The sequence below is a fragment of the Podarcis bocagei genome, assembly GCF_964188305.1.
Source record: "Podarcis bocagei genome assembly, chromosome: 2".
Classification (NCBI taxonomy): Eukaryota; Metazoa; Chordata; class Lepidosauria; order Squamata; family Lacertidae; genus Podarcis; species Podarcis bocagei.
In genome coordinates, this window is record NC_138126.1 from 42,695,230 (window position 1) to 42,720,195 (window position 24,966).

The following is a 24,966-nucleotide window of genomic DNA, read 5'->3' on the forward strand; positions in this document are numbered from 1 at the left end:
ATGCCAATCGTTCAAAGAAAAAAACATTGTTCTGGCACTCTGTAGAATAATAGAGAAGGTTAACACCAGAAAGCTGGAAAATGGCATAGTTGTATCTTTTAAAGAAATAAAGGAACAGCATGATGTTTAGGAGGATATGGTTGTTGTTTTTTGTATGTGGGTTATATACAGAGCCCTTGAGATGCAAGGCTACTTAGGTCCGCTGTACAATAACCATAAAATACAGCCAGGCAGCTCTACCAACTACTTTACTTTCTTCATCCTTTAAAAGCTCCCCAGCTGCCATTTCTTTATACAGGGTGCTTCTGAATTAAGCACCATATATTAATAATAATAATAATATTTTTTTATTTATACCCCGCCCTCCCCAGCCAAGGCCGGGCTCAGAGCGGCTTACAAGCAATAATAAAAACAAGATGAGTGATTACAACTTAAAAACAAAAATAAAATACAACATTAAAATAATGGAACATTAAAATATTAAAATGGAGCCTCATTGCAGGAGAAGGAAAAGAAAAAAGAAAAAGGGGGCGGAGGGAATCAAATTGGCTCCAATCCAAAGGCCAGGCGGAACAACTCTGTCTTACAGGCCCTGCGGAAAGAGATCAGATCCTGCAGGGCCCTGGTCTCATGAGACAGAGCGTTCCACCAAGTTGGGGCCAGTGCTGAAAAGGCCCTGGCTCTGGTTGAAGCCAATCTAACTTCCTTAGGGCCTGGGACCACTAGGGTGTTGTTATTTATGGACCTTGAGGCTCTCCGTGGGGCATACCAGGCGAGGCGGTCCCGTAGGTACGAGGGTCCTAGGCCGTGAAGGGCTTTAAAGGTCAAAAGCAGCACCTTAAATCTGACCCTGTACTCCACCGGGAGCCAGTGCAGCTTGAAAAGCACTGGATGAATATGCTCCCATGGCAGAGACCCTGTGAGGAGCCTCGCTGCAGCATTCTGTACCCGCTGGAGTTTCTGGGACAGCTTCAAGGGCAGCCCCGCGTAGAGCGAGTTACAGTAGTCAAGCCTGGAGATGACTGTCGCATGGATCACTGTGGCCAGGTCGGGGCGGGAAAGGTAAGGGACCAACTGCTTGATGCGGCGAAGGTGGAAAAATGTCGCCTTGGCTGTTGCTGTGACTTGCGCCTCCATGGAAAGGGAGGCGTCAAGGATTACACCCAAACTCTTAACGGAAGGTAATGGCACTAATTGGGCCCCCGCAAGAGAAGGGAGTTGGTCCCTCATCCCCATGCTATCCCGACCTAGCCATAGGACCTCTGTCTTTGAAGGATTTAGTTTCAATCGGCTCCCACGAAACCATCCAGCCACAGCTTCCAAGCATCTGGTCAGTGTGTAAGGGGCCGAGTTGGTGTGGCCATCCATCAGTAGATAGAGCTGAGTGTCATCAGCATATTGATGACAGCCCAGCCCAAAGCTCCGGATAATCTGAGCAAGGGGGCGCATAAAGATGTTAAAAAGCATTGGGGAGAGAATTGCGCCCTGCGGCACTCCACACACCAAGGAGTGGCGTGACGACATTTCCCTCCCTAGTGCCACCCTCTGTCCCCGACCAGAGATAAAAGAGCACAACCAGTTACGGGCTATGCCCTGTATCCCCACGTCTGCAAGGCGATGGTCCAGAAGATCATGATCGACCATGTCAAAAGCTGCTGACAAATCTAAAAGGATCAGCAGTCCTGACCCGCCTCGATCCAGTTGTCTACGGATATCATCTGTTAGGGCAACCAGAGCCGTCTCCGTCCCAAAACCAGGACGGAAACCGGACTGAAATGGATCTAATGCCGATGTTTCCTCCAGAAACCTACCAAGCTGTTCAGCAACCGCTCTCTCAATTACCTTACCCAGGTATGGAAGATTTGAAACTGGGCGGTAATTGGATAGGTCTAAGGGATCTAATGAAGTTTTCTTTAGGAGTGGACGCACCACTGCTTCCTTCAGTTCCCCTGGGAATGTCCCCGTGTCAAGGGACAAATTGATAATTTCAACCAGGGGGGTCCGCGCAACATCTGGACACTCCCTAATCAGCCAAGACGGGCACGGATCAAGGAGGCAGGTGGTGGGCCTACCAACTTGGAGGAATCTATCCACATCAGTAGGGAGTATCCGATCGAAATGGTCCAACACTGGACCTGAAGTCAGTCGAGGGGCCTCCAGTTCAGTCACTGTATCTAAATTGGCAGGGAGGTCACGGCGGAGCAACAGGACTTTCTCCGCAAAAAAGTTCGCGAATGCCTCACAGCTGTGGGTCGAATTTGTGCTTAAATTTGGTTGTCCTCCTAAGGACGTTATTGACCTAATTATTCTAAAAAGTTGTGCCGGGCGAGAGCTAGCGGATGCAATGGAAGCTGCAAAGTAAGATTTCTTAGCAGCTTTCATAGCCATCTCATAGGCTTTCATAAGCGTCCTATAAGATGTTCTTGAGGCTCCGTCACGAGTCCGTCGCCATACTCGCTCTAGCCGTCTGAGATCCCGCTTCATTTTCCGGAGCTCCTCAGTAAACCAAGGGGCCCGGTTTCGACGGGGTCGCAGAGGGCGCTTAGGCGCGATCTCATCAATGGCTGCCAAGAGCCGGTTATTCCAGTCCTCAACAAGGTCATCTAATGAGTCGCCAGGAGGAGCAGGGTTCCGCAAGGCTTGTCGGAATCTATCAGGATCCATCAGTTTTCGCGGACGAGCCCAAATAGGTTCGCCACCCGAGCCGGGGAGGAGCGGGAAGTCAATCTTGGCTTTTAAAGCGTAGTGATCAGACCATGGCACTTTCACAGCGGGGAGCATGATCACATCTATGCCAGCCCCAAAGATCAGATCCAGCGTGTGGCCTGCTTGATGAGTGGGGCCCAAAACAAACTGGGAGAGCCCTAGTGTTGCCATGGAAGTCACTAGGTCTAGAGCCTGTGAGGAGGGAGCGGCATCGGCATGGACGTTGAAGTCTCCCAAAACCAGTAGGTTTGGGAACTCCAAGGCCCAGCCCGCCACCACCTCCAGCAGATCTGACAGGGTGGCTGCAGATGTGCTGGGTGGTCGGTACACCAGCCAGACAGCCAAGCTCTCCTTGGTGCCCCACACGAGACCAACACATTCAATGCCGGAGATCGCCGGTGATGGCAGAGCTCTGAAAGAGCAATCCTCCCGGAATAACAACGCTACTCCTCCCCCCCGACCTACAGTCCGCGATTGATGGAGGACAGAGAAACCTGGGGGTGTTATCTCATGTAGGGAGACTACTTCGCCTTCCCGTACCCAGGTCTCCGTCACGCAAGCCAGGTCAATCCCCTGCGAGACAAAAAAGTCACGCATGGTGGCAGTTTTGTTGCCTATGGACCTGGCATTGCACAGCACCAATGACGGAGGTGTGTAATCCTTGTTCTCCCTACCCTCATCCCTTGGGATGGGGCGTAGATTGGAAGGGGTTCGAGGATCACTGCATCTCGAAACCCTTCGCCGATAGAGATATCTAGCCCTACCGCCATTCCTCCCTAGCCCTTCAATTGTGGAAATCCTAGATCCCATACTAGCCATATTGTGTCTCTTGCTGACAGAGGCAGCCACAGAATGCACTTCAGAACAGGTTAATCCTCCTTGCTCCACGATAACACAGTGAAGACTACTTTGTGATATGCTAGTGACTCAGGAGGAGGCCTAAATGACTACTAAGAGGGCCTGAATAGTTGTCGTAGTGCAGAGAGGATGCAAGAAAAACAAAGAGAAAATGATTTTAGCCACAGTGCTGTGGAAGCAAACTTAGCTCATAAGGATATCAAATTCCTCCTCCTTCGTCCCTTCTCAATTCAAGGACTGTTGAAGTCCAGTCCTCTTCAGGCATTCTGTCTTCACATTAACATGCAAACTCCCCCCACCCCATAGGGACAAGCATGCAAGCCCAGCCCCACACTGCTCTTCCAATTGCCCTCCGGCCCTTCTGAAAAAGGGAGGCTCCCCAAACATTTTAGAACCCCGATTTTCCAGGAAGCTTGTCCTCTAATCTGTGGAGGGTGATGAAAATTGCAATGGCGGCAGGTGTGTGTGGCTACCTGCTTGTCCCTGCAGCATCCAGCAACCATGTGCAACTTAAAACAAAAATAGGATATCTGAAGAGGATTTATGTGAAGATGAAATCCTACACCTGCTTTTTCCGGAGGTGTTGCTTGGCTTCCTTCTGTCAGCTAGATAGAATTTCTGTAATATGTTGAGGGTATGTCAAGGTTGATTTGAGGTACATATGTACCAAACTTTAAATCCCATCTGTAAGTGTGTGAATGAGCCCCAATGGTCTTTATATAAGCTATAAATATTTATTTCATGTAATGCATTCAAAACCAGCAGTCCAGGGCTTATTTAGTATTGCTTTAATATCTTTCCGAGCACACAGAATGTGAACAGGTTATCTACCCTCTTTAAGATTTGGAGTTGCTTTGAGTTTGGTTTTTTTAAAACCAACAACAACAACATCTGGAAGCTTTCATTCCCCTATAAGCACAGATATCAGGTTTAGAAAAAGAACTCAAGAGAAAACCAAGTAATGATTCTGTGTTTATCAAACAGGAAGTACTTTTTAAATGCCCAAAATCAGAGCAGGGCTCATCCAGGTTTGCAGGGTGAAAGAGGTGTGTGGTCAAGTTAGGCTGAACTTGTGTGCCACCTAAAGTTATCTTAAAATCTTAAAAGAGAACCTTACCTGTCTCTAACAGCAAAATCTTTCTGCTGCTCAAGAGCATGGACGAAGACATTGAGAAAGTGCTTGTTGTTGAGTAAGGTTGAGAACAACGCAATTCCTTCTTCCATGTTGGGTCTACAATTTTCAGGAATCTAAGGCAAAACCAGCAATTTGGATGAGAACAGTCCCTCCATCTCCCATCACATACATCTTAACTAACCTACTTCATTTTAAGACTGTGTACAGCAGCTTAAAAGTGGCTAGCAAGACAAAACAAAAACTTTTTTACCACTGAAGGCACTCCAAATAGTTTATGACTACAAATTTGATAGGTATGAGCTACCTTGATACACAAAACAAAAACCATTTAATAAAAACCACAGTATACTTAACATATCAGCCACAAAGTAGGCACACAAAGGGAAATATGCATTCCCCTGCTTTGAGCCTGATTCACCTGATTCATGTGAAAACTCCTCCAAAGTTACGATTCTCCATCAAGTTAGACAGGCAGCTTTTTAAAGTGAGCCTAAAAGTGCTTCCTTGTGACCTACAACTAATGATGGATGGATGAACTTGTCAATTTCAGCTTGCCTGTCTCTCATTTTCCTAAACTAAAGTTCAGTTTGTTCGATTTCTGCATCTGTTTGTGATTGTTTTAAAAGAAGTCCACATGAACATTCATTCCTATTGTTATGCCATTGTTTCTAACAGGCACATTTTTGCATGTAATTTGGCACAGTACGCACATTTTTGCAAGCGATTTCCCCCAGTGTAATTATTTTTTATTACATTTATACCCCACCATTCCTCCAAGAAGAACAAGGTGATATACATAATTATCTCACATACCATTTAACCCTCACAACAACTCTGTGAGGTATGGCAGCCTGTGAGAGAGAGACTCAGCATAAGAATATAATAAGACCTGGCCAGCATCCTGTTCTCACAGCAGCTAACCAGAAGCCTGCAGAGAAACCAGGGAGCAGGACACAAATGCAATGGCACTCTGCCCACCTGCTATTCCTAGCGACTGGCATTCAGAGGCCTCTGGCAGTGGAGGTAGAACATAACCACTGTGGCTAGTAGCTGCTGACAGCTGCTTATTGCAACTAGCATATACATTACAGGTGTCTCCCCACTTGTGTGTCATCAGCATGTGTGCTCCTTCTGACATGCACACCATTTTCAGTGCTGAAAGGGGGAGGAACAGGGGAATCCATGGTGACGTGTGGCAGTTGGGAATGGAGCCTCCGCATAAGTACTTACTTCTCAACTTAAAAGGTCCATTAAAGAAAACAGTACAGTGGAACCTCAGGTTGCGAGTGTGATCTGTGCAGGAGGCACGTCCACAACCCGCAGTGTTTGCAACCCACAGCGCCACGTCTGCGCACACGCGTGACGTGATTCGGCGCTTCTGCGCATAGTGTGATTTAGTGTTTCTGTGCATGCACAAGCGCCGAAACTCAGAAGTAACCCGTTTCGGTACTTCCGGGTTTTGGCATGTCCAGAACCTGAAAACGCGTAACCTGAAGCGTCTGTAACCCAAGGTACCACTGAAATCAACATATACCAGGGACTCAAAGGAGAAAATTAGTGAGGAAGTGGAGTGGCAAATGCTTAGTGTATCTGGGCAGTAAATGTTTGAGGTAATAAGGAGCTGAGGTAAGTCATTACTTCTTTAGATGAAAGTGTGGAACCAGAAACTGGGTTTGGAATAAATAAAAACCTCATTCACGGGGCTCAGAGGTCTGCAGGAAGTCTGCAAGCAGGTCTTGAGAGCCACAGCATTCTCCCCAGTTGTGATTCTCATCAACTGTTATACAAAGGCATAATGCCTCTGACAGTGGAAGTAGAACACAGCCATCGTGGTTAGTGGTCACTGGTAGTTTTATCCTCCATCAGTTTGTCTAAACTTTTAAAGCCATCCAAGTTGGTAATATCACTGTATCTTGTGCAAGCGAATTCCATAATTTAAACTATGCACTGTGTGAAGAAGGGTGTTTCTTCAGTGTATCCTATATCTTCTAATATGTGTGAATGCATATACATTTCTTCTAGTGCTCCCACCCATGAAATTATTATTTTTTCTACAGCTTTCTACGTCCTAGGAGGACATTTCCTATTGTTTTTACTCCTCTGCAGCCAAACTTCATTGGTTCCTCAGCCTTTCCCTTTCCCTCAGTATGGAACATATTACTTATTTCTCATGCATTTCTTAACCACTATAATGAAACAACACACTGATCGTTACAGCTGTATCTGTAGCCAATACTCACCTTCCATTCTCCCAGCAGTAACGGGTGAGTTTCTTGCACCTGAGAGCCCATCTGGGAATTAAGGTGCTGGGAAGGCAGAATGTAACGCTCTTCATAGAGGGAGGAACACTATTTTTTTAAAGAAACACAGAAAACAAATCCAAAGCACATGTTGTTATTTGGCAAAAAAGGAAGCATGATCAAATCCCTCATGCCTTCTCCAAGTCCCTGTGCCAACAAAGCAGTATTGTTATGGAGTGGCCAGGAGAGATGTCATCATGACTTGAGGCTACTCACAAGTAAGAAATAATGTGGTTTTATGGAGGTTTTAAACTATCGGCAAGAAGCTTCTGAATGAATGCATAGAAGAACTTTGGGGGAGGCATATTGTTTGAGAGAAACAAGGCATTCACAGTGTGAAGGTTATGAACTGCCTAATCTGACATTCATGGCTTCACAGAAAAGGGGGAATTATTTGGGACTAAGCCACAATAAGTAGTTATTGGGTATTTGAATATTTGCCTCTTCCAAGACAAAAGGAGCGAACTGTTTCTTTCTCCTATATTTATATACTCGCCCGAGGCTTTGCGTAATCTGCAAGACAATTCAAATTCCGCTCACAGAATTCATTTGCAAATGAAGGAATTGCATATATTTCCATTTCTTCCTGTTTTTTTGTTTGCTTTCATTTATTCTGCTTCTGAAATGTGGCTTTTCAAAAATTTGGGGCAAGTACTGGGATGGAATAGTGTAATGGGGAATGAAGGAAGAGGGGGTCATGCATACTGTAGCAAGAGATAAGATGTGAGCATCCATTGGCAAAGGGCAAGTTGCTGGCAGAATATCATAGTCTTTCCCTAGGACTACCCAAAATCAATTTCAGCCCCAGTTTTCCCTTTAAGCACTCGCTGCTCAGACATTTTAGTGCTTTTCCACAACTATGAGAGCTAGCAAATTCCAGCGCTGGAATTCAACAAAGTTCTAAGTCTCTCGTTCCATCAGCACCATATTTTTCGCTCTATAAGACGCACCAGACCACAAGACGCACCTAGTTTTTGGAGGAGGAAAACAAGAAAAAAAATATTCTGACTCTCAGAAGCCAGAACAGCAAGAGGGATCACTAAGCTGTGAGTCTTATAGAGCAAAAAATACGGTAGATGATTTCTGTTCGGAAACTGAACGTTCTCTGCCTTGCCTTCTCCCTACACACCATCTAAATCTGTTCTAGGGGGTTTCCATAACCTGCTAGAGCAGTTTGGGGGAAGGCACGGGTGGTGTAGAGTGGATAATGTCCACTTGCAGAAGCAAAAATCCTTGATGGGACACGCCAATTGAATTTATTTATTATTTATTCCACTTATATCCCACCTTTTTCCTCCAAGGAATTCAAGGTAGCATACATGGTTCTCCTGCCCCTCATTTAATCCTCACATGAACCCTGTGAAGTACGTTAGGCTGAGAGTGAAAGGCCAAAGGTGAGCTTCTGGCCGAGAGGGGATTTGCACCCTTGTCTCCCAGGTTAGAGGTTCAAGTCCTAATCTGAACCTCTAACCACTACACCACATGGGCTCAGATTTACTTCCTCAGAATGTGAATTTTATCGTCTTGCTATGTAGTAGATGCAGTGAATGTGAGTGCTTACCTCCCTGCTTACTTTACTGCAAAACAACAACAACAAATGAAGCTCCCAAACAGAAATCACCCCTCTCTCTCCCACTATCAATAAAATGCAGCTGTTTCTAGGGTGCAATGCTGCTTTTAGATCAGCATATAATACATTATGGGCAGACGATAACAAGAAAAAGAAAGCACAGCATTTGGTGTGACATTCATTACCGGGTTTAAGTTAACATACTCGCTCTACGCGGGGCTGCCCTTGAAGCTGACCCGGAAACTCCAGCGCGTGCAGGATGCCACGGCGAGGCTCCTTATGGGGTCCTTGCCACGGGATCACATTCATCCAGTGCATTACCAGCTGCACTGGCTCCCGGTGGAGTACAGGGTCAGGTTTAAGGTGCTGGTTTTGACCTTTAAAGCCCTATGTGGCCTAGGACCCTCATGCCTACGGGACTGCCTCTCCTGGTATGCCCCGTGGAGGACCTTAAGGTCCATAAATAACAACACTTTGGAGGTCCCAAGCCTCAAGGAGGTTAGATTGGTTTCAACTAGGGCCTGGGCCTTTTCAGCACTGGCCCTGATGTGGTGGAACGCTCTGTCACAAGAGACTAGGGCCCTGCGGGATTTGACATTTTCCCTCAGGGCCTGCAAGACGGAGCTGTTCCGCCTGGCCTTTGGCTTAGACTCACTCTCACCCCTTATATGGGATTTGGTATATAAATTTCCCCTTGGCTTTTTCGCTGGCCCATGTAGGACCAGCATGGATAGATGACTCAGGTGAATATCTGATGTTTCCTCCCTTTATGGTCTTGATTTATGGGCTACTACTAAAATGAGGCTGCATTTTAAGCTGTATTTTAAGCTGTATTTTAATTAACTGTTTGTTGTTGTTGTTTGTTTGTTTCTATTATGTTTTATTGTAATTCATATTTGAATTCATATAATTCATATTGTAATTCAAATATTTATTTATTTATTTATTTATTTATTTATTTATGCTGGATCTGGAACAGCTCAGTTAAAATGTATACACCTGTGAAGAGTCTGTAAGGATGTCATAAGGACACTGAATGCTGATTGTTTCTGCCAAGAAAGTGTCTTACAGCAACTTCAATTATTGTTATATTCCTATCTTTGAGATATTTGGTTCTGAAAGTGAGCATGGTTGAACAGGCTGTCCAGATGTGATTCGACTTAGCTGAATTATGAATGTAAAATTGAACTCCGTAACACAATTCCTGCGGCCAATCTCAGTGTAACACCAACCATCTTCTCACTGGGGAACTGAAGATATATCTAACCCTGATTGCTGTCGTGCATAAATCAAAAGTTCACAACTGGGGAAAAGATATTTGCTTATTAAACATTTAAGAAACAGCACTCGATGCTAAGTGATGACATGCTACAGCCCTAGTTAATACTAGTTTGGACTGGAGATCTCTCTTCAATGCCACTGCCTGACTGTGCAGCCATTATTTTCTGTTATAAATTTGCCTTCTAATTATCAACAAGGTCTGCTTCTGCTTACAAGACAAAGATCCATGGTGATGGGAAGCAGCTTCTGGGGGCTTGCTGTAGAACTAACATCACAATAACTGGACAATAGTATTAAACTGCACTCTAAACACTGAGTGTTAAAGGCAACATCGAGCATAAGGCAAACAGAAACACACACACCAGTGTACAGTTGGGAAAAACCATGCATTATTAGAACCTTTAAAGTGCCACATTGTCTTACTTTGGGAAAGAATGTTCGTGTAACAAAGTACTTGTATTCCAGGAATGGTATTCCTTGACTGCGGTTTAACTCCTTGGTAAGATCTGTCATATCCGTCTGGAGTTCTGCAAAACCTAATCCAAAGAAACCACAATCAGACCAAAGAGCTGCTTTCATGTAATGAAAACTTTTTCTTCTTCTGTATGTTGCAGCACGTTGGCAGTAGTTACGCCTACTTTTGGGGTCAAATCTTGCATCCTAATGATCTCTAGAACATCATGTATAGCGGAGGATTCTATAAAGACTCATGGACTAAAAAGAAATCTATTTTTCCTCTAACTTCGGCATGCAATATTTATATTTATATTTCTTAAGTATCTACAGTGCTCTCATAAAATACAGTGCTCTCATAAAATAGCAGGGCAGAGTACAGCAACATAAAACTATAACACCTTTCCCCAAATTAAAAGCAGTTTAGAACAATAATTTTAAAGACTGACTACTCAAGAAAAATGATGAATAACTGCATAGGCCTGTCGGCATAAAAAGGTCTCCAAGAGACACCTGAAAGTTAAAAGTGAGGATGCCTGCCAAATCTCTGCTGAAAGTGTGTTCCACAGGACTGGCAACACTAACCACCTGACTTGTAGTTCAGGCCAGTAAGGCTGCTGTAAAATGGGGACAAGTAACAGAACTCCTCCAGAGAATGCTATTTTAGTTCCTTGGTTATGGATCCTAGAGCATCATTAAAGCCTCACAAGACTTTTGTGAAGAAGCCATTTCACACATATGGAAACCAGCAACGTGAGAGCCTCTACCAGCCACCTTCTGATGGTGTTGGTAAGACAGTATTGAAAAAGAGCCATAGGCAGAAGTAGATCCTGTGCTCCTTGCTCATCAGATTATTTTACAATGCTAGTGAACTGGAAGTTTGCTATTTCCCCAAGTCCATGCAACAGGTTTCATTCAAAACTCCTGACCCTTCACCCATTAGGCTGTGGTTTGCCTACTTGGTTGCGATTTTGTTTACAAGTTCCCCAAATGCAGCAAACCGTTTCTGGAAGTTTCAATCACAGCACGAGGCGGCAGCTTCCCTTCTGTTAACAATAATACCATTTTGCAATCTCTGAGGAAGCTGATCTCCGAGTCACAGGACTCAATGTTGTGGGCACTGCTGTTTCTTCTGCATGAACTCTGAGGGGCATCTCAGGACTGCAAACTTCCCTCAGAGTATTTGAGAAGAAACATTTATTTGATGCCCTTGAACACTGACTCTTTAATGGTACTTACCTTTACGGATTTCTTCTCGGATCTGGGACTCCATCTCTTCCATCTGCAGAAGAGTCTTTTGCCAATAACGCTCCGCCCTGCGACTCTTGGTGCAAAACACAAACAGGGCTGGAGGAATGGAAGGAAAGAAGGGCCCCAAAGAGAAGACAATGAGCAGTTGTGGAAGTGTTCAACACGTCCATTTCCTATTAAAATAGCACTGGTGTTGCTATTATGATTCACTGGGGGAAAAGAGTACGTAATGCTACCCCCTTAACCGGTGAGAACTGCTGCTCACCAAACATGAGCCAATTGGAATGAAAAATAATTGACAGAGCTGGGTCTGATGGCTAGTCCTTTGGATCATGGATGAAGGAACATTTCCAGACGGTTAAGACGGTTCAGTTTATCTCAGTACAGGAGCAGATGCTGCTTTGATATGCTACAAGCCCACTCGAGATACGAGATGAACACATTTGTGTTTGGATTGTGGTATGGTCTATCCATCCAACTTACATTAAAAACAATCAAACACAAACCCACCCACTGAATTATAAACTGTGTGGGTAAGCTAAACGCATTTCTCCTGTTTTCTTTCCTTTCTCGATTATTACATTAATCAAATGCATTAGTAGGGTAGCTTACAAAAGAACATCAAAACCCCATAAAAAGCAGCTGGTCTTAACCTAGGCTTGGAAGGATAATACATGATGGAACACCTCTTCTCATATGAGCCCTAGCCAGACTCTGAGGCCCCAACATAGTTCCGTCTCCCATGTATTCCTCTAAAAGCAATCCCAACCATGGTAACAAGAGAACAGGCCTTTTCAATGGTGTCTCCTCCCCAACTTGTGGAATGTTGACTCCCTACCAGGACATATTTTGACTCCCTTCTACCAGGAATTTGAGTGTTAACATTTGACTGTTATAATTCGTGTATTATCCCTTTCAGTGTGTTGTTGTACTGCTTTGCATTTTGAACAGTCTACTGCCTTTTATTTTCATATGTTGATTTTTCTTCCAGTAAGATGACAAATAAATAAAATAAAATAACTCCAATAAATCTTTGGAATCTCTGCTTGGAAAATGGTTATGTTGGATGAAGCTGCCTGTGACAGGCATTTGTCCCTTACCTACAACAGAGAGCAGCAGCAAGATACTACAGATGACTATGGAAACAGTGATTGCCGTCTCACTTCCTCCAAGGTGCAACATAGCAATTGTTTGATTGAATTTCCCAACCTGGATCTAAGAAAGAACAGGATGGAACCATCATGAAGTTATTTAATGAGAAGCTAGGAGCAGTACAGAAATCAGGTTACATGGGAGGGATGTTCTGCACAGACAAATGAGTTTAGCAAATCATTTAGTGGCTGGCTCTGCAATACTGAATGAATCACAGTTCTGTAGTTTAATAGTAGGACCTACTTTGATTAGCATTGCCGGATCTGGTTGATGGTTATCAGATTGTCTGTGTGTCACATGCACAAAGGCAAAACTTATCCACTGAAGTTACTGACTTGGGGCCCAGATACTACTGTCTATATCCCTGCTCATCACAAGAATTGCTACAAGACCCTGGATGACTTCTTCAGATCCTGTTGTCCACTATGTTTATTTATAATGTACGGGTACACTTTAAGAAGTCATACCCATGCCTGAAAATGAACATCAGAACTAGAATAAAGTATAAGTCCCAGAGAGACAAAATATGTAAGTGCACATGCAAAATGTACATCAAATGTAAGCTTGATACAAAAAAATAAAAAAATAAAAAATAAAAACACTTCACTTTGTTTCCAACATCATACTGTCATTAAACTTTGTGTGCCACTCCCAAGAATACACCTTTGTCTTTTCAATGCAAGGAGCCTCTGTCTCAGCCATCTAAATGGCTGTGGGAATGAGTTATTCAGACCCAGTTGATTAAACTTTAATATAAGATTCCACTGTCAGGTTTCTCCCTTCCCTTAGCAGCATGCTTTTTTCCAACAAACAACCTTTTTCATGCACAATAATATTTACTCAATCCGAATTCTCCAGCTCAGTTCACAATCAGCAGTTTTTCAAACATTTGATTTGAAACAGAAAGAGAAAGATATGCAGCAACCTCAACTATCTGCAAAGTACAGTTCCCCCTCATTAATTATATAAAGACTGACGAGCGCTTTGACCTTCCTGTGCTAGGTGAGCAATGTATAATTTTTAAACAATATAGTGGCGCACAATTCTATGTCTTTTTATTCCATGCAGTTTAACAAATCCCTTGAACCAAGAGTATTATTTGCCGTTTACTGTTGTCAGTTGTTAAACTCCTTTAAAATGGGCTGGAAATCTCCAAGTAAAAAACAGGACCAAGAAAGGAAATGAAGAGCCACAGGCACGTGCTGAAGAATTTGCGGCAGTGTTGGGGTTAAGACACAGTAGTGGGATGGGCAACTGGGGCCAAAGTGTGGCTTTAGGCAACCCACTTCTTCATCTCTGCACTAAGCGGTCCAGCGGAAAGCTGGGGACAGGGAATTTATTTGTGATTTTATGGGGAAGCATATTCTCAGAACAACAAAGAAAATGAGGCATTTTCACTTCTGGAAACTTGAGTTTCGCTTCCCCACAGAAAGGAGTGTGACCTGGAGGGAGCTGGTCTGTGCCAACCAGTTGTGAATCAGGGGTCAGCTGAGAATCGAACTCTGTTTTCACTGGTAGACTCTGCACAGGCAACTGCATAATCCTGCTAGAAGTTACTGGACCAGGAATTCCACTAAGGGGCACATCTATAGGGCAAAGAAATGAGTGCAAGAGGGGTTATTTGGGCTTAAATCATTCCAACAGCAGGAAGTGTTGCTCGTCCCTGTGCCCTGTGAAGGCAGAACGCTCCCCATCACTATCCAAGAGGCCAGGCCTAGAGTTTATTGATATAATTTAGCTGTGGGTAATCTAATTTAATAGAATCTGTCACTAGAGAGTTTCCTGGATGGGATTTATTTCCTCTAGAAATGATATCAGGCATCGGATGATTTTGATATTTCTCATGTGCTTTAAAATGTTGTTTAGCAACATGATAACCCTGCCATATCTAGCAATGGAAAAGCCTATCAGGTGACCCTACTTTTTTAAAGCATTCTTTTACAAATAAGCACAGAATTCATGGTGCCTACTTTTTCAGACTTGGAACAGAAGAATAAATATGTACAGCAACCTTGCCTCTAATTAAAATAAAAGTTTCTATATACTAAACTTCATAAGCAAAACATAAACATATTCACATTTCCTGAAAATTCTGGAATATTCCACCATACATATATTCAGGTATCTAATAATGGTGGGAAAGAGACAGAAAGCAGAAGCAACAGCTTGGAAGTTTCTACATCCTTTGTCTACGAAAACTGCAATGTAAAACCTCTTGATTTATTTTTCTTTATTGGTTATGTCTTGTTACGCTGCCCTCACATCACTGTGAGTGCAAAACCCCACACTTTTTGAGCAGCTCTAGGTAATGAGTAGAGTAATAAAGGAGCGCCTCCACCCCCATCGTTCAGCCCAGACACTGAGGCCCAGTGCTGAGGGCCTTCTGGCGGTTCACTCACTGTGAGAAGTGAGGTTACAGGGAACCAGGCATAGGGCCTTCTCGGTAGTGGCGCCCGCCCTGTGGAATGCCCTCCCACCAGATGTCAAAGAAATAAACAACTATCCGACTTTCAGAAGACACCTGTTTAGGGAAGTTTTTAATGTTTGAAGTTTTATTCTGTTTTTAATGTTCTGTTGAAAGCTGCCCAGAGTGGCTGGGGAAGAAATAATATTTTTTTAATTATGATTATGATTATTGCCACTATTAGTAGCACCATGAACATACCACATAACATAAGCCAAAAAATGAAATCCCCTGCACAGTAAATTTTGATACTGAGGTAGACAATAAAGGAAGGTGAGAGAGCAATGAGAGAATTGTACATGCACTTAGGCTTAGTTTCTTAGCTGGACTAAGTGAGTTGCACAAAGCATGGTTTTAAAAATGTACCCATAGCCCTGGTGTGGAGCCAGTGCACCAGACAAGAGTCTTCACACAATTGCTCCCCCCCCCCCCGGGGGGGAAATATAAATGGGGAGCACGAAGCATGCTTTTTAAAAAGCATGCTTAATGTAACAAGTAGTTTGACCCTAAAGGTTTCCAAGCTGACGAATTTATGGAAAGAGTAGCTTTTAAGTAGGGATTTGATTATGATTTCACCTAAGTGTTCTGGGAAGGGGTTCCTAGCACAGGGAGCAGCAAGAGCAGCAGAAAGACTGAAGCTATTTAAAGACTTTTGGGTGAGCGAGGCTGGTAGGGTTGGAGAACTGACGATAATAAAGAGGGATTTGGGGAAACAAAGGAAGAAAAAGAGAGGGCGAGGCAAGCCTATGAAGACCAGGAGGCAGTGTTAAGTTGTTTGAGTTGGTTGCAAAAGGAAGTCAGTGAAGGGATTTGGGGGGTGGGGTGGAGGAGAGGGAGTGCATGGTCCGCATGATAAGAGAAGCGAACAATTTTGGCAGTAGAATTCTGGAGCACCGCGATGAAACTCAGCCTTGGTCTCTTAGCATCTTTCCTGCTTAGCTGGGTTTAATGGCTGCTGGTATGGGATAAGAACGACATTTTCCAAATTTGCTGCCTGTGGGTCATATGTGGGATGCCAGCCAGGCATTGTGACCTGCCAAATACTTGGTAGACCACCCATGTTTATCAAGGAGAGCTGCAACACATACCTAGTGTGGCACATCTACCCTGGGGGGGTTGACAGGCTGATAAAGTGGCATGAATTTAACTGACGGCACACTTTTTTTAAGGATACAGCAATTTACATGGTATTAAAAGATCTCTGAAGTAAGGGGGGGGACCCTACCAGCTTGCTTTTTAAAATATATATAGCTACCCTATATTTATAAAAGTTCCAATTAAAGATAGAATTTTCTCATTTTATAGTTCCCTGTAACAATGGGTGAGGAACTTCAGAGGCCTGCTATTTCTGCCTGTGTTTGTTTTGCCTTTGCAATGGAATTTCATGTACAAAGACCCAAATAACAAAATAACACCTTCTTCTCAGATGCAGTGCTAGAAGCATGGGTTTCTCCAGCTTAAAGAGAAGTTTCCATCCCACATTTGCGAAATGCTGTGCTTCTGGGGAAGATTTGGCCACAGGCTTCTCAAGTCCCAAAAGGCTCCCTCCCTCTCCCTCTCTCTAAGCCACATATTCCTGCCAACTTAATATTAACGCACTTACTGGAAAAAAGGGAACAACTGAGATTTGGGGGTAGGGAAAAAGAGAGAAAGCTGTAGGTTGTTAGGCCTTAGAGAGAACGTCTCCACCTGTCTCGATGTGTGAACAGCTTTAAAGCCACTCTGAAGAAGCTAAGGGACATGTAGAAGGCAAAAGTAATTGCAGAGAAATGAGTGTAATTAGTGACTCAGTCTGGGAAAAAAAACCAGAAATGAAGACTTGTAAAACCACAAAAGCAGACATACAAGTTGAAGAAAGCTTGCACCGAAGAGCAAAACCTCCCTGAATGTGAAATCAGCAGCTGGGACATGGCCCTTTTGAGGGCTGCGCAACCACTCCCATCAGACTGAGGAAGAGGGAGGAAAGGAGCCCTGGGCTGGGGAAAACACACACAAGACAGCCAACCATGGGAACTGGCTAAACTTTCTCCACGCTGCCTCTGTCCCCACAACTATACTCCCATCTCTCACATCCACTTAGTCTACTGCGCTGAGAGCAGTAGCAGGAGTGCTAGCTCACAATAAACTACAGAGAATTGCCATACTCACTATACATGGGTGAAGGAAGACAAAGCACTTTTAAAGGAAAAATATTCGATGATAGACAGGACCTGCAATTCAACACTGCAATACTGCGGCTTGGGAATTCACAAAACCATATACCCAACTTTATTTGTATTTAATTTGTTTATCCTCAGCAGAACTGGTCATTTCTTAATTGGACATGATCCCACCGGCCTGTCCTTAATGGGTTTCAGTTACTCTTAGCCTGCAGGGGAATTGCTGCCTTCTTTCTTTCTCTCCACCTCTTGCCAAGGTTCTGTCACACGTGAGCATTACATTTTAGAGTGACAAAGAAACAAAACCCACAATGAAGAGAATGGACTTCTGTCTGAGTCACTGTTCAGAAACCAACAGTTCACAAACATGAATATCGCCCCAGATAATGAGGTCCCAAAGGGGTAGCGAAAGAGTCCATCTCCTCTGATGATGCATTCCTGAATGCACTCCTTCACCTTCTCCCACGTAAGATAAGTGATGTAATTCCATTTTAGGAGGGGTGAAATGATGGGGGCGGAGGTAAAATGCTACACTAAAGTAAAAGTGAGAATTCTAAAGATTTGGTTGGATTGCCTGTACATATAGTGGAAGCCAAAATCTAGGGTGTCAACAGTGTATGTATGTGGGTGAAGAGGCAGGTTAAATACAAGCTGGCAAATGCTTTCAGGCTTCTACTACTTACCGTAACAGGGAGTTGTCTTTCTGAGGTGCTCAAAGATTCATTGACTGAGCAGTGAATTACTTTATCTGAAACTATTTGGATCTCGCAGGAAATTAAGCCAATCTTAACTTCATACTCGTTGCTTTCCAGGCCAAGGTTGTCAGGCTCTTTCTAATTATGAAAAAACAAACCAAGTGAAAAATGACTATGCCAGTGAATCAATGCTGGTCTCCGCTACACTGTCTACTTCTCAAAAGGTCGACTAAACTCAAACATTTCTGAAATCTTTTAATTTAGTCCAAAGCTCTCCTTTTCAGCTGACATTTTCCATTTTACCAAGGCACCACAGGAAACACACAGCCCTCTTTTGGATGTGATGGAGATACGGGGGTGGGGGTGGGGGAATGGACAGGAACTGTTTTCCAGTTCCTTCCCAACTCCCAGAATGGAAAACATCAGAGCCAAAAAGCCTTAAAGGCCTGGGGAAACTGTCTTTGATCTTCCCCTGATTCTGCACATCAAATGGTATCTGATTAAAGATAATCATAAGCCTGTATAGAAACTGGTGACAGAAAGAAAGACTAGATGGTGCTTAGATCCTGATAATGGCTGCATTTGACTGGACAATGCTTTTGAAGTCCATGGTACTCAGTGAGAACATTTCGCAGAACATAAAGGCCTGTGACTAGCATTGTTCCAAATCATTCAATTCTGCTTTGTCTTGATTTCCTTGTTTATTTAACAGGAGGTGTCAAAATGATGTAGGATTTCTCTGAGCAAGTATAAATTTTCAGCCTCCATTTCTTCCTTCAAATGTTCTTTTATCTGTTGTCCACTATTTCCTTATTTCTAAGTCTCTCAAGGGCTGGATTTGGCAGCTGTTAGAGGAGACATAAACTCTTGCTTGACTCTCTGTGGCTACATTTCCCCTTGTGTTTATTGAATCACGAGGTGCTCCTTCTCACCCCAATCAATTGTTTGAGGTGTTGGGAGGTCCTATTCCAGGCTAAGTCTGCCTCTTCATGATCCCTCCTTTTGAGACGTTAAAGGGTTTCACAAATAAGCACAGCCCTGCACCCTTTTCACTTTCTTCACTTATCTGCCTGCATAGGTCACAGAGCCATCCAGGCAGCCCAACTTTGTTTTGAGGGTGGTTTCAGATGAGACATGAAGGTGCAAGGAACAGGAAGTGCAAGTGTCTCTTCTCCACCTCCCCTGCTCGGAAGATGTAAAACTTGTCCGCCCTTCAACAACTTGTACATCTTCCAAGAGAGGGAGAGGTGAAAGTTCTGGATAAGCTGAAGATGCAGAGGAACAGGAAGGAAGACACATTTTCATGTAGTCCATTCCAAAACCACTCTCCTTAGGGGGATAAAATTGTATTGCTCTTTCTTAGCGTAAGCTCATTATGATGCTGTTTGAGAAACAACATTCCCCCTTACAATATTTCTTACCATCGATGGTGTATCACCATCAACTCAGTCTAGCAATATTCCCTCACCAGCTGAACAAAAAGGTAATATGAACCAATGGGAAATGCCACCACTGAAGCATGCTTCACATGCACCACATTCTTACATGTATAACTAGCGTCAAAGGCTCTCCTGGATGGTGTTTGATCCATTTCTCCTTCTTGGCTGTGAAGAACTGGGGGTCCATATAGTATTCCAAGTGGAACTTGCTAATGTGTATGGCCTCCTCAGGATGTTCAAAAGGGAAATGGCTGTCGTCGGTATACAGGCGTCCATTGATGTAGAAGTCCACAGGTGCTGGCTTGCTCCCGGTGAGGTTGGAAGCAGCTGGAGAAGGGCAGGTAATCACAGTGTCCGTGTGAACCTTACAGTTCTGAAAGCAGGAGAAAGCATGCACATCAAATACAGATCAACTCAAGTGGTGTCGATGGGCAAGCAAAGGTTTCAAAAAGTCTGAAGCCATTTGAGTACTTGTCTGCACGGGGCTAGATTTTTCATCAAAGTGGACAGGGAAAGATGGCACTGAAAGGGAGCCCTGCTTGCTAAAGGGATGCAAGAGAGGTTAGGGAGAAAGCAGCAATTACAAAATTATTGAATCATCTCTGACCATCATGTATCATAACAAAATAAAAAAAGAAATGGAAAAATCCTTATATTTTGGCAAAATAAAATAACCAAAGCCCACAGTCACAAAAATGATCCAAACAAACATTTTCAAATATGAGAAATCAAAATTCAGTTGAAAAATATTTCATTTTTAAACAAATACAATGGTACCTCAGGTTACATACACTTCCGGTTACATACACTTCAGGTTACAGACTCCGGTAACCCAGAAATAGTACCTCAGGTTAAGAACTTTGCTTCAGGATGAGAACAGAAATCGTGCCCTGGCGGAGCGGTGGCAGCAGCAGGAGGCTCCATTAGCTAAAGTGGTGCTTCAGGTTAAGAACAGTTTCAGGTTAAGAACGGACCTCCAGAACGAATTAAGTACTTAACCCAAGGTACCACTGTAGTGGGATTGGTCTAATGAGAGGAGCTTTATAGCTTGACCCACAAAATCTGGACTAAGGGACACCACAAGCAGAGTGTAGGTGCACCCCAAGGTAGTCCTCCCTAACCAAGAGTTAATTGAAAGCCAGTGTGATGTACTAGCTAGACTCATGGACCTAAGACCAGTACTCACTGCTCAGCCATGAAATTCACTGAATAGTTTTCTGTTAGGCATCCTCTCTCAGCATAACTTATCTCACTGGCCTATTGTGAGGCTAAGGGTGGAGGGAAGAGAAGAACATGAGTGCCACCCTGAATAGGAAGGGCAATATAGCTATTTAAGTAATTTAACCTGTGGGAAAATATCTACACCAGGTTAAGGAATCTATAGCCCCCTGGGATTGTTGGGCTCCAACTCCCAGCGGCTCCAGCCAGTGTGGTCAATGGTCAGGGATGATGGGAGTTATAGTCTAATGCTACCTGGAGGACAACAACCCACCCGCGACCAATATGATCCTACAGTAAATCAAACTCTAACCCACCCCAGGGGAAACAGGAATGGAATGGTAGCAATTCCCTGATGATCCAGGGGAAGAAAAATATTGTAGGAAGTTAGGTGGCGGAGGAGGACAGCCATTTTCAGTGGGTCACAAACTGAGGTGAACTAATATCATTTCCGACTTCTATGCAAAACTTATGCCTTCTATTTTGTCCACCATCATATTTGACTGAATGCTTCCATCATTTTCGCTCTTTTCTTTATCATGCTACTCTCACAAAGACTTACCGTTTGTTCTTTTCCAACATTGAGAACAACCATAGACACATTCTGAACCATCAAGAATCCATTTCCTTCCACGGTGATGATTCTGCCTCCACTTTTAAACAAAATGAAAACAAAAACAGTGAAGTAAGGGATCAGATGAAGAATGGGGCATCTTTCATTCATGCAAGATAAGAAAATGAACGAAAAGGAAATAGACACGGCCCTGTATTGAAGGAAGTCTGCAGTCCTGTTCAGCCCAGCATCAATCAACACTGTGACTGGCAGTGACTTTCAAAAGTCTCAAGCAGAGCCATTTTTAGGTTATTCGCTTTACCAAACTGTAGCAGAATAAAGGCTACTTCACACATTACCCAGAAGTAAATGCACACAAATTTAAGCACATGTGGTGGAAAGCATTGGTCAAACAAGGTGTGCAAGGACAATGATCAGACATGTGGTGGGAAGTATACTTTGCTGTATGTGCATCTTACAGTTTTACAAGTACGCACAAAATGCATTTCAACATGTATGGATAAAAGAAAATGTAAAAGCATCTGCTTGGACTAATAAGTGGACAACCTGCAGCCTAGGGGCTGCATGCAGTCACTGAAATAATTTTACGTTGCTCCCAGCATTACCTAATAACTTCAAAAGCACAATTCACTAATAAAATAACAAATAACTATTTCACCACTGAGGCTAAATAGAGACATGCTCTGAATATATTTTATTACCTCGGCTGCAAAGTACGAATAAATAGTTGCGCTGACATGAATCCTGGATGTTTCAAACACTTGTTATTAAAAAGCGGAAGGTTTGGATAGTCTTACCCCGTCAGACAAGCTGCCTGAGGAATGCTAAATGTGGCACCATCAATGTGAAATCAATTAAAGAAAATAATGAGATAGTTTTAGCACATGCCACCAATACAGAGAGGAGGAGAGAGGAGAGGCTTGTCTCCATTGGTTACCAAAAACTACATCCAGACTTTACCCCGCATGTGGCCTTTCATTACTTCAACCATTTCGTGTTCTACTTGCTTTAATTATACCGCAACATCAGGTGGCTCATCGGGGAATTCAGGAAGATAGTGATTTATCCCCTTTGCCTCCAAAAGACACTCAAATCCAAAGTGATAACACACAGGGCTCTTACAAGCACAGCCTTCGCAAGTCATTTAAGGCCTCTAAAGCCTCAGCGTGCTGTGGTTATGCATATTCATAGGCTCTCTGTAGTTCACGCTACATCTGCGATGTTGCTTGGTGTTTCCTTGAAGAAATTTAATTCCGAATGGTATTTGATCATTGTGGGGAAAAACTATGTTAGGTCCAATTACCCTTTTGATGAGGAAACCTACAGCACCACATTCAGCAGGAGCGGCAGCGTGGTGGCAAAACGGAACTAGCAGCGAAGTGCTCAAGAGGAATCCTGCAGTATAAATTTCCAAGCACTTTGTTGCCCTCTTTGGTTGGCCTACAGTAACAGTGCCATTTGCACACCACGGTTTAAGGTAAAGGTAAAGGAACCCCTGACCATTAGGTCCAGTCATGACCGACTCTGGGGTAGCGGCGCTCATTCCGCTTTATTGGCTGAGGGAGCCGGGGTACAGCTTCCGGGTCATGTGGCCAGCATGACTAAGCCGCTTCTGGCGAACCAGAGCAGTGCATGGAAACGCTGTTTACCTTCCCGCCGGAGCGGTACCTATTTATCTACTTGCACTTTGACGTGCTTTCGAACTGCTAGGTTGGCAGGAGCAGGGACCGAATGGGAGCTCACCCCGTTGCAGGGATTCGAACCGCCAAGCTGCTGATCGGGAAGTCCTAGGCTCTGTGGTTTAACCCACAGCGCCACCCATATCCCCTACAGCAATTATTTGCAGCTTAGCGATCTTGAATGTTTCTGCCCGACTCTTACGTTTTGCAGCTGCCACCCTGCATTCTGACCCAGTTCTGTCCTGCCTCGCACTCACAAGACTGACAGAACGTCCCGCCCAGAACTGAAAACTGGGTGTGCTGCTGCTGCTCATTTGCAATTCCCCACGTTGCAATTTGTGTTTTGGTTTTTGTGATGACATGCGATCCCACTTTAAGAACGTTGCATAAGATCAGGGCAGTTGGCCCTGGTTGGACTTAAAACACTTCCTGAGTAACTTGGGCTTCAGGTGCACTTGCAGACTTCCTCAAATTTCTTTGTTCACATTATGCTGTTACACTTCAAGACTGTACTAAGCAGGGAGTGATTTCACGGAGAAATTCAAAAAGGAACTGGAGCCCCAAGGGCTCGAGGGGGGGAATGGAATCAAAAGCATTTTTTTTTCCAAAAAGAAAAAAGAAGCCCTGAAATGTGTCTGCCTTGCAGGTTCTTTTGAATAATAAAAAAATTGCAAACTGTATCAATCAGTCGGAGCCAGTAGGAATAGTACGAGACTCATGCGGACTTTGGCCTGAATTTCTACATCATTTGAAGCACATAAACTTAGGATTCATTCCCCATTATTAGTTTGGAGTTTAGTGATGCTAGCTGAAACTGGGTTTATGGTGAACAACTGTTCTGCCCCACTCATCTGCTCTGCCTGTTTTCCACAGCAATTTGTCTATTTTACTACCCCAGCCTTAGCACAATATGCAGCCTCCATGATTGCCCAAACCCCAACCTAGATGACCGCCTGCCACCTTTCTAATCCTATTAGTCCCTGCTAACAGTTCTAGAAAATTGCACAGAGTAATGTCTTACCTGATCTGACTCCTTTTGGGGTTGATATCTCTTATACTCGGGTTTTTCTCATACTTGAAGGTGCTGTTATCACCAATGCAGGACTTCCTTTCAAACTGGACACAGACTTTCACAGTGGTAGTAAATTCCACACCTGGCATGGTGCAAGTGATGCTAGTGTCAGTGCGACTATAAAAAAAGAAGAAGACACAATGAGCTGCTGAGTGCAATGCATGGGTATGCCCAGTTATTGTTCTCTACAGTGAGAATCCACACTACGTGCCATTCATCCGAAGCTTTATAACACAATGGATGTTTATGAAATGACGAATGGTGTGTAGTGAGCGTGTGTGTTTGTCTCTTTTTTGTCTCTGTCCATCTGCTTCTTCCCTCAAGCACAACTTGGGGCCACCTAATGACTGATTGGCAACCAGCTGAGGACAGAAAAAAAGGAAGCATTTCTTCATAAAATGCATAATCAACATGGAATTTCTCAGTATGGGGTGACAAACACTAGTCTTTATGGCTTTAAAGGATAGCTGGACAAATTCACAAAGCTTCTATCAATAGCTATTAGCAATGATAACTAAATGGAGCTCTATTTCCCTCGAAACCACTGATTCTGGTGACAAGCTAAAGGGAAAGGTCGTTGCCTTCATGCTATCTTCTTAGTAAACTTCTGAAAGGCATCCTGCTGGCTGGCAGTGGAAAAATAAGGCTGCAACAGATGGACTTTGGTGTGATTTCAAGCAGTGCTCTTCCAGTGTAAGGTCCTGCCTGTTGTTTTGCTAGGGGAGGTAGGCTTTTTGTTGAGGGGGGGGGGTAACTTCAGTTTGCTAGGTATTTTTATTGATTTGGAGGGGCAGCTGCCCCTCCTTGCCCCCCCAGCTACGCCCATGGTCCTGCCTCATTCTTCCCATCCTTTACTGCTCACACCATCCTCATCAAACTGCTGTGCTGGTGTGCTTACCTGTGGCGGTGTAGTTGGGAAAGCCCCATTGCATGAGAAAAAGCTATTTTGCAATCCATGCA

General features: G+C 43.8%; 1 protein-coding gene across 1 annotated transcript in view; it reads right to left on the reverse strand.

Annotated features, from left to right (window-relative positions):
• Nucleotides 1–24,966, reverse strand: part of PLXND1 (plexin D1) — a 157,314-nt gene that overhangs the window by 39,475 nt on the left and 92,873 nt on the right. Inside the window, exons 16-24 of the mRNA XM_081183924.1 lie at nucleotides 23,956–24,123; nucleotides 21,244–21,334; nucleotides 19,570–19,836; nucleotides 18,013–18,162; nucleotides 12,655–12,769; nucleotides 11,543–11,650; nucleotides 10,274–10,386; nucleotides 6,940–7,047; nucleotides 4,682–4,812 (exon numbers count right to left, since the gene is read on the reverse strand). Coding sequence (XP_081040050.1) covers nucleotides 4,682–4,812; nucleotides 6,940–7,047; nucleotides 10,274–10,386; nucleotides 11,543–11,650; nucleotides 12,655–12,769; nucleotides 18,013–18,162; nucleotides 19,570–19,836; nucleotides 21,244–21,334; nucleotides 23,956–24,123 — 1,251 coding nt within the window. The remainder of the gene's footprint in view (nucleotides 1–4,681; nucleotides 4,813–6,939; nucleotides 7,048–10,273; nucleotides 10,387–11,542; nucleotides 11,651–12,654; nucleotides 12,770–18,012; nucleotides 18,163–19,569; nucleotides 19,837–21,243; nucleotides 21,335–23,955; nucleotides 24,124–24,966) is intronic.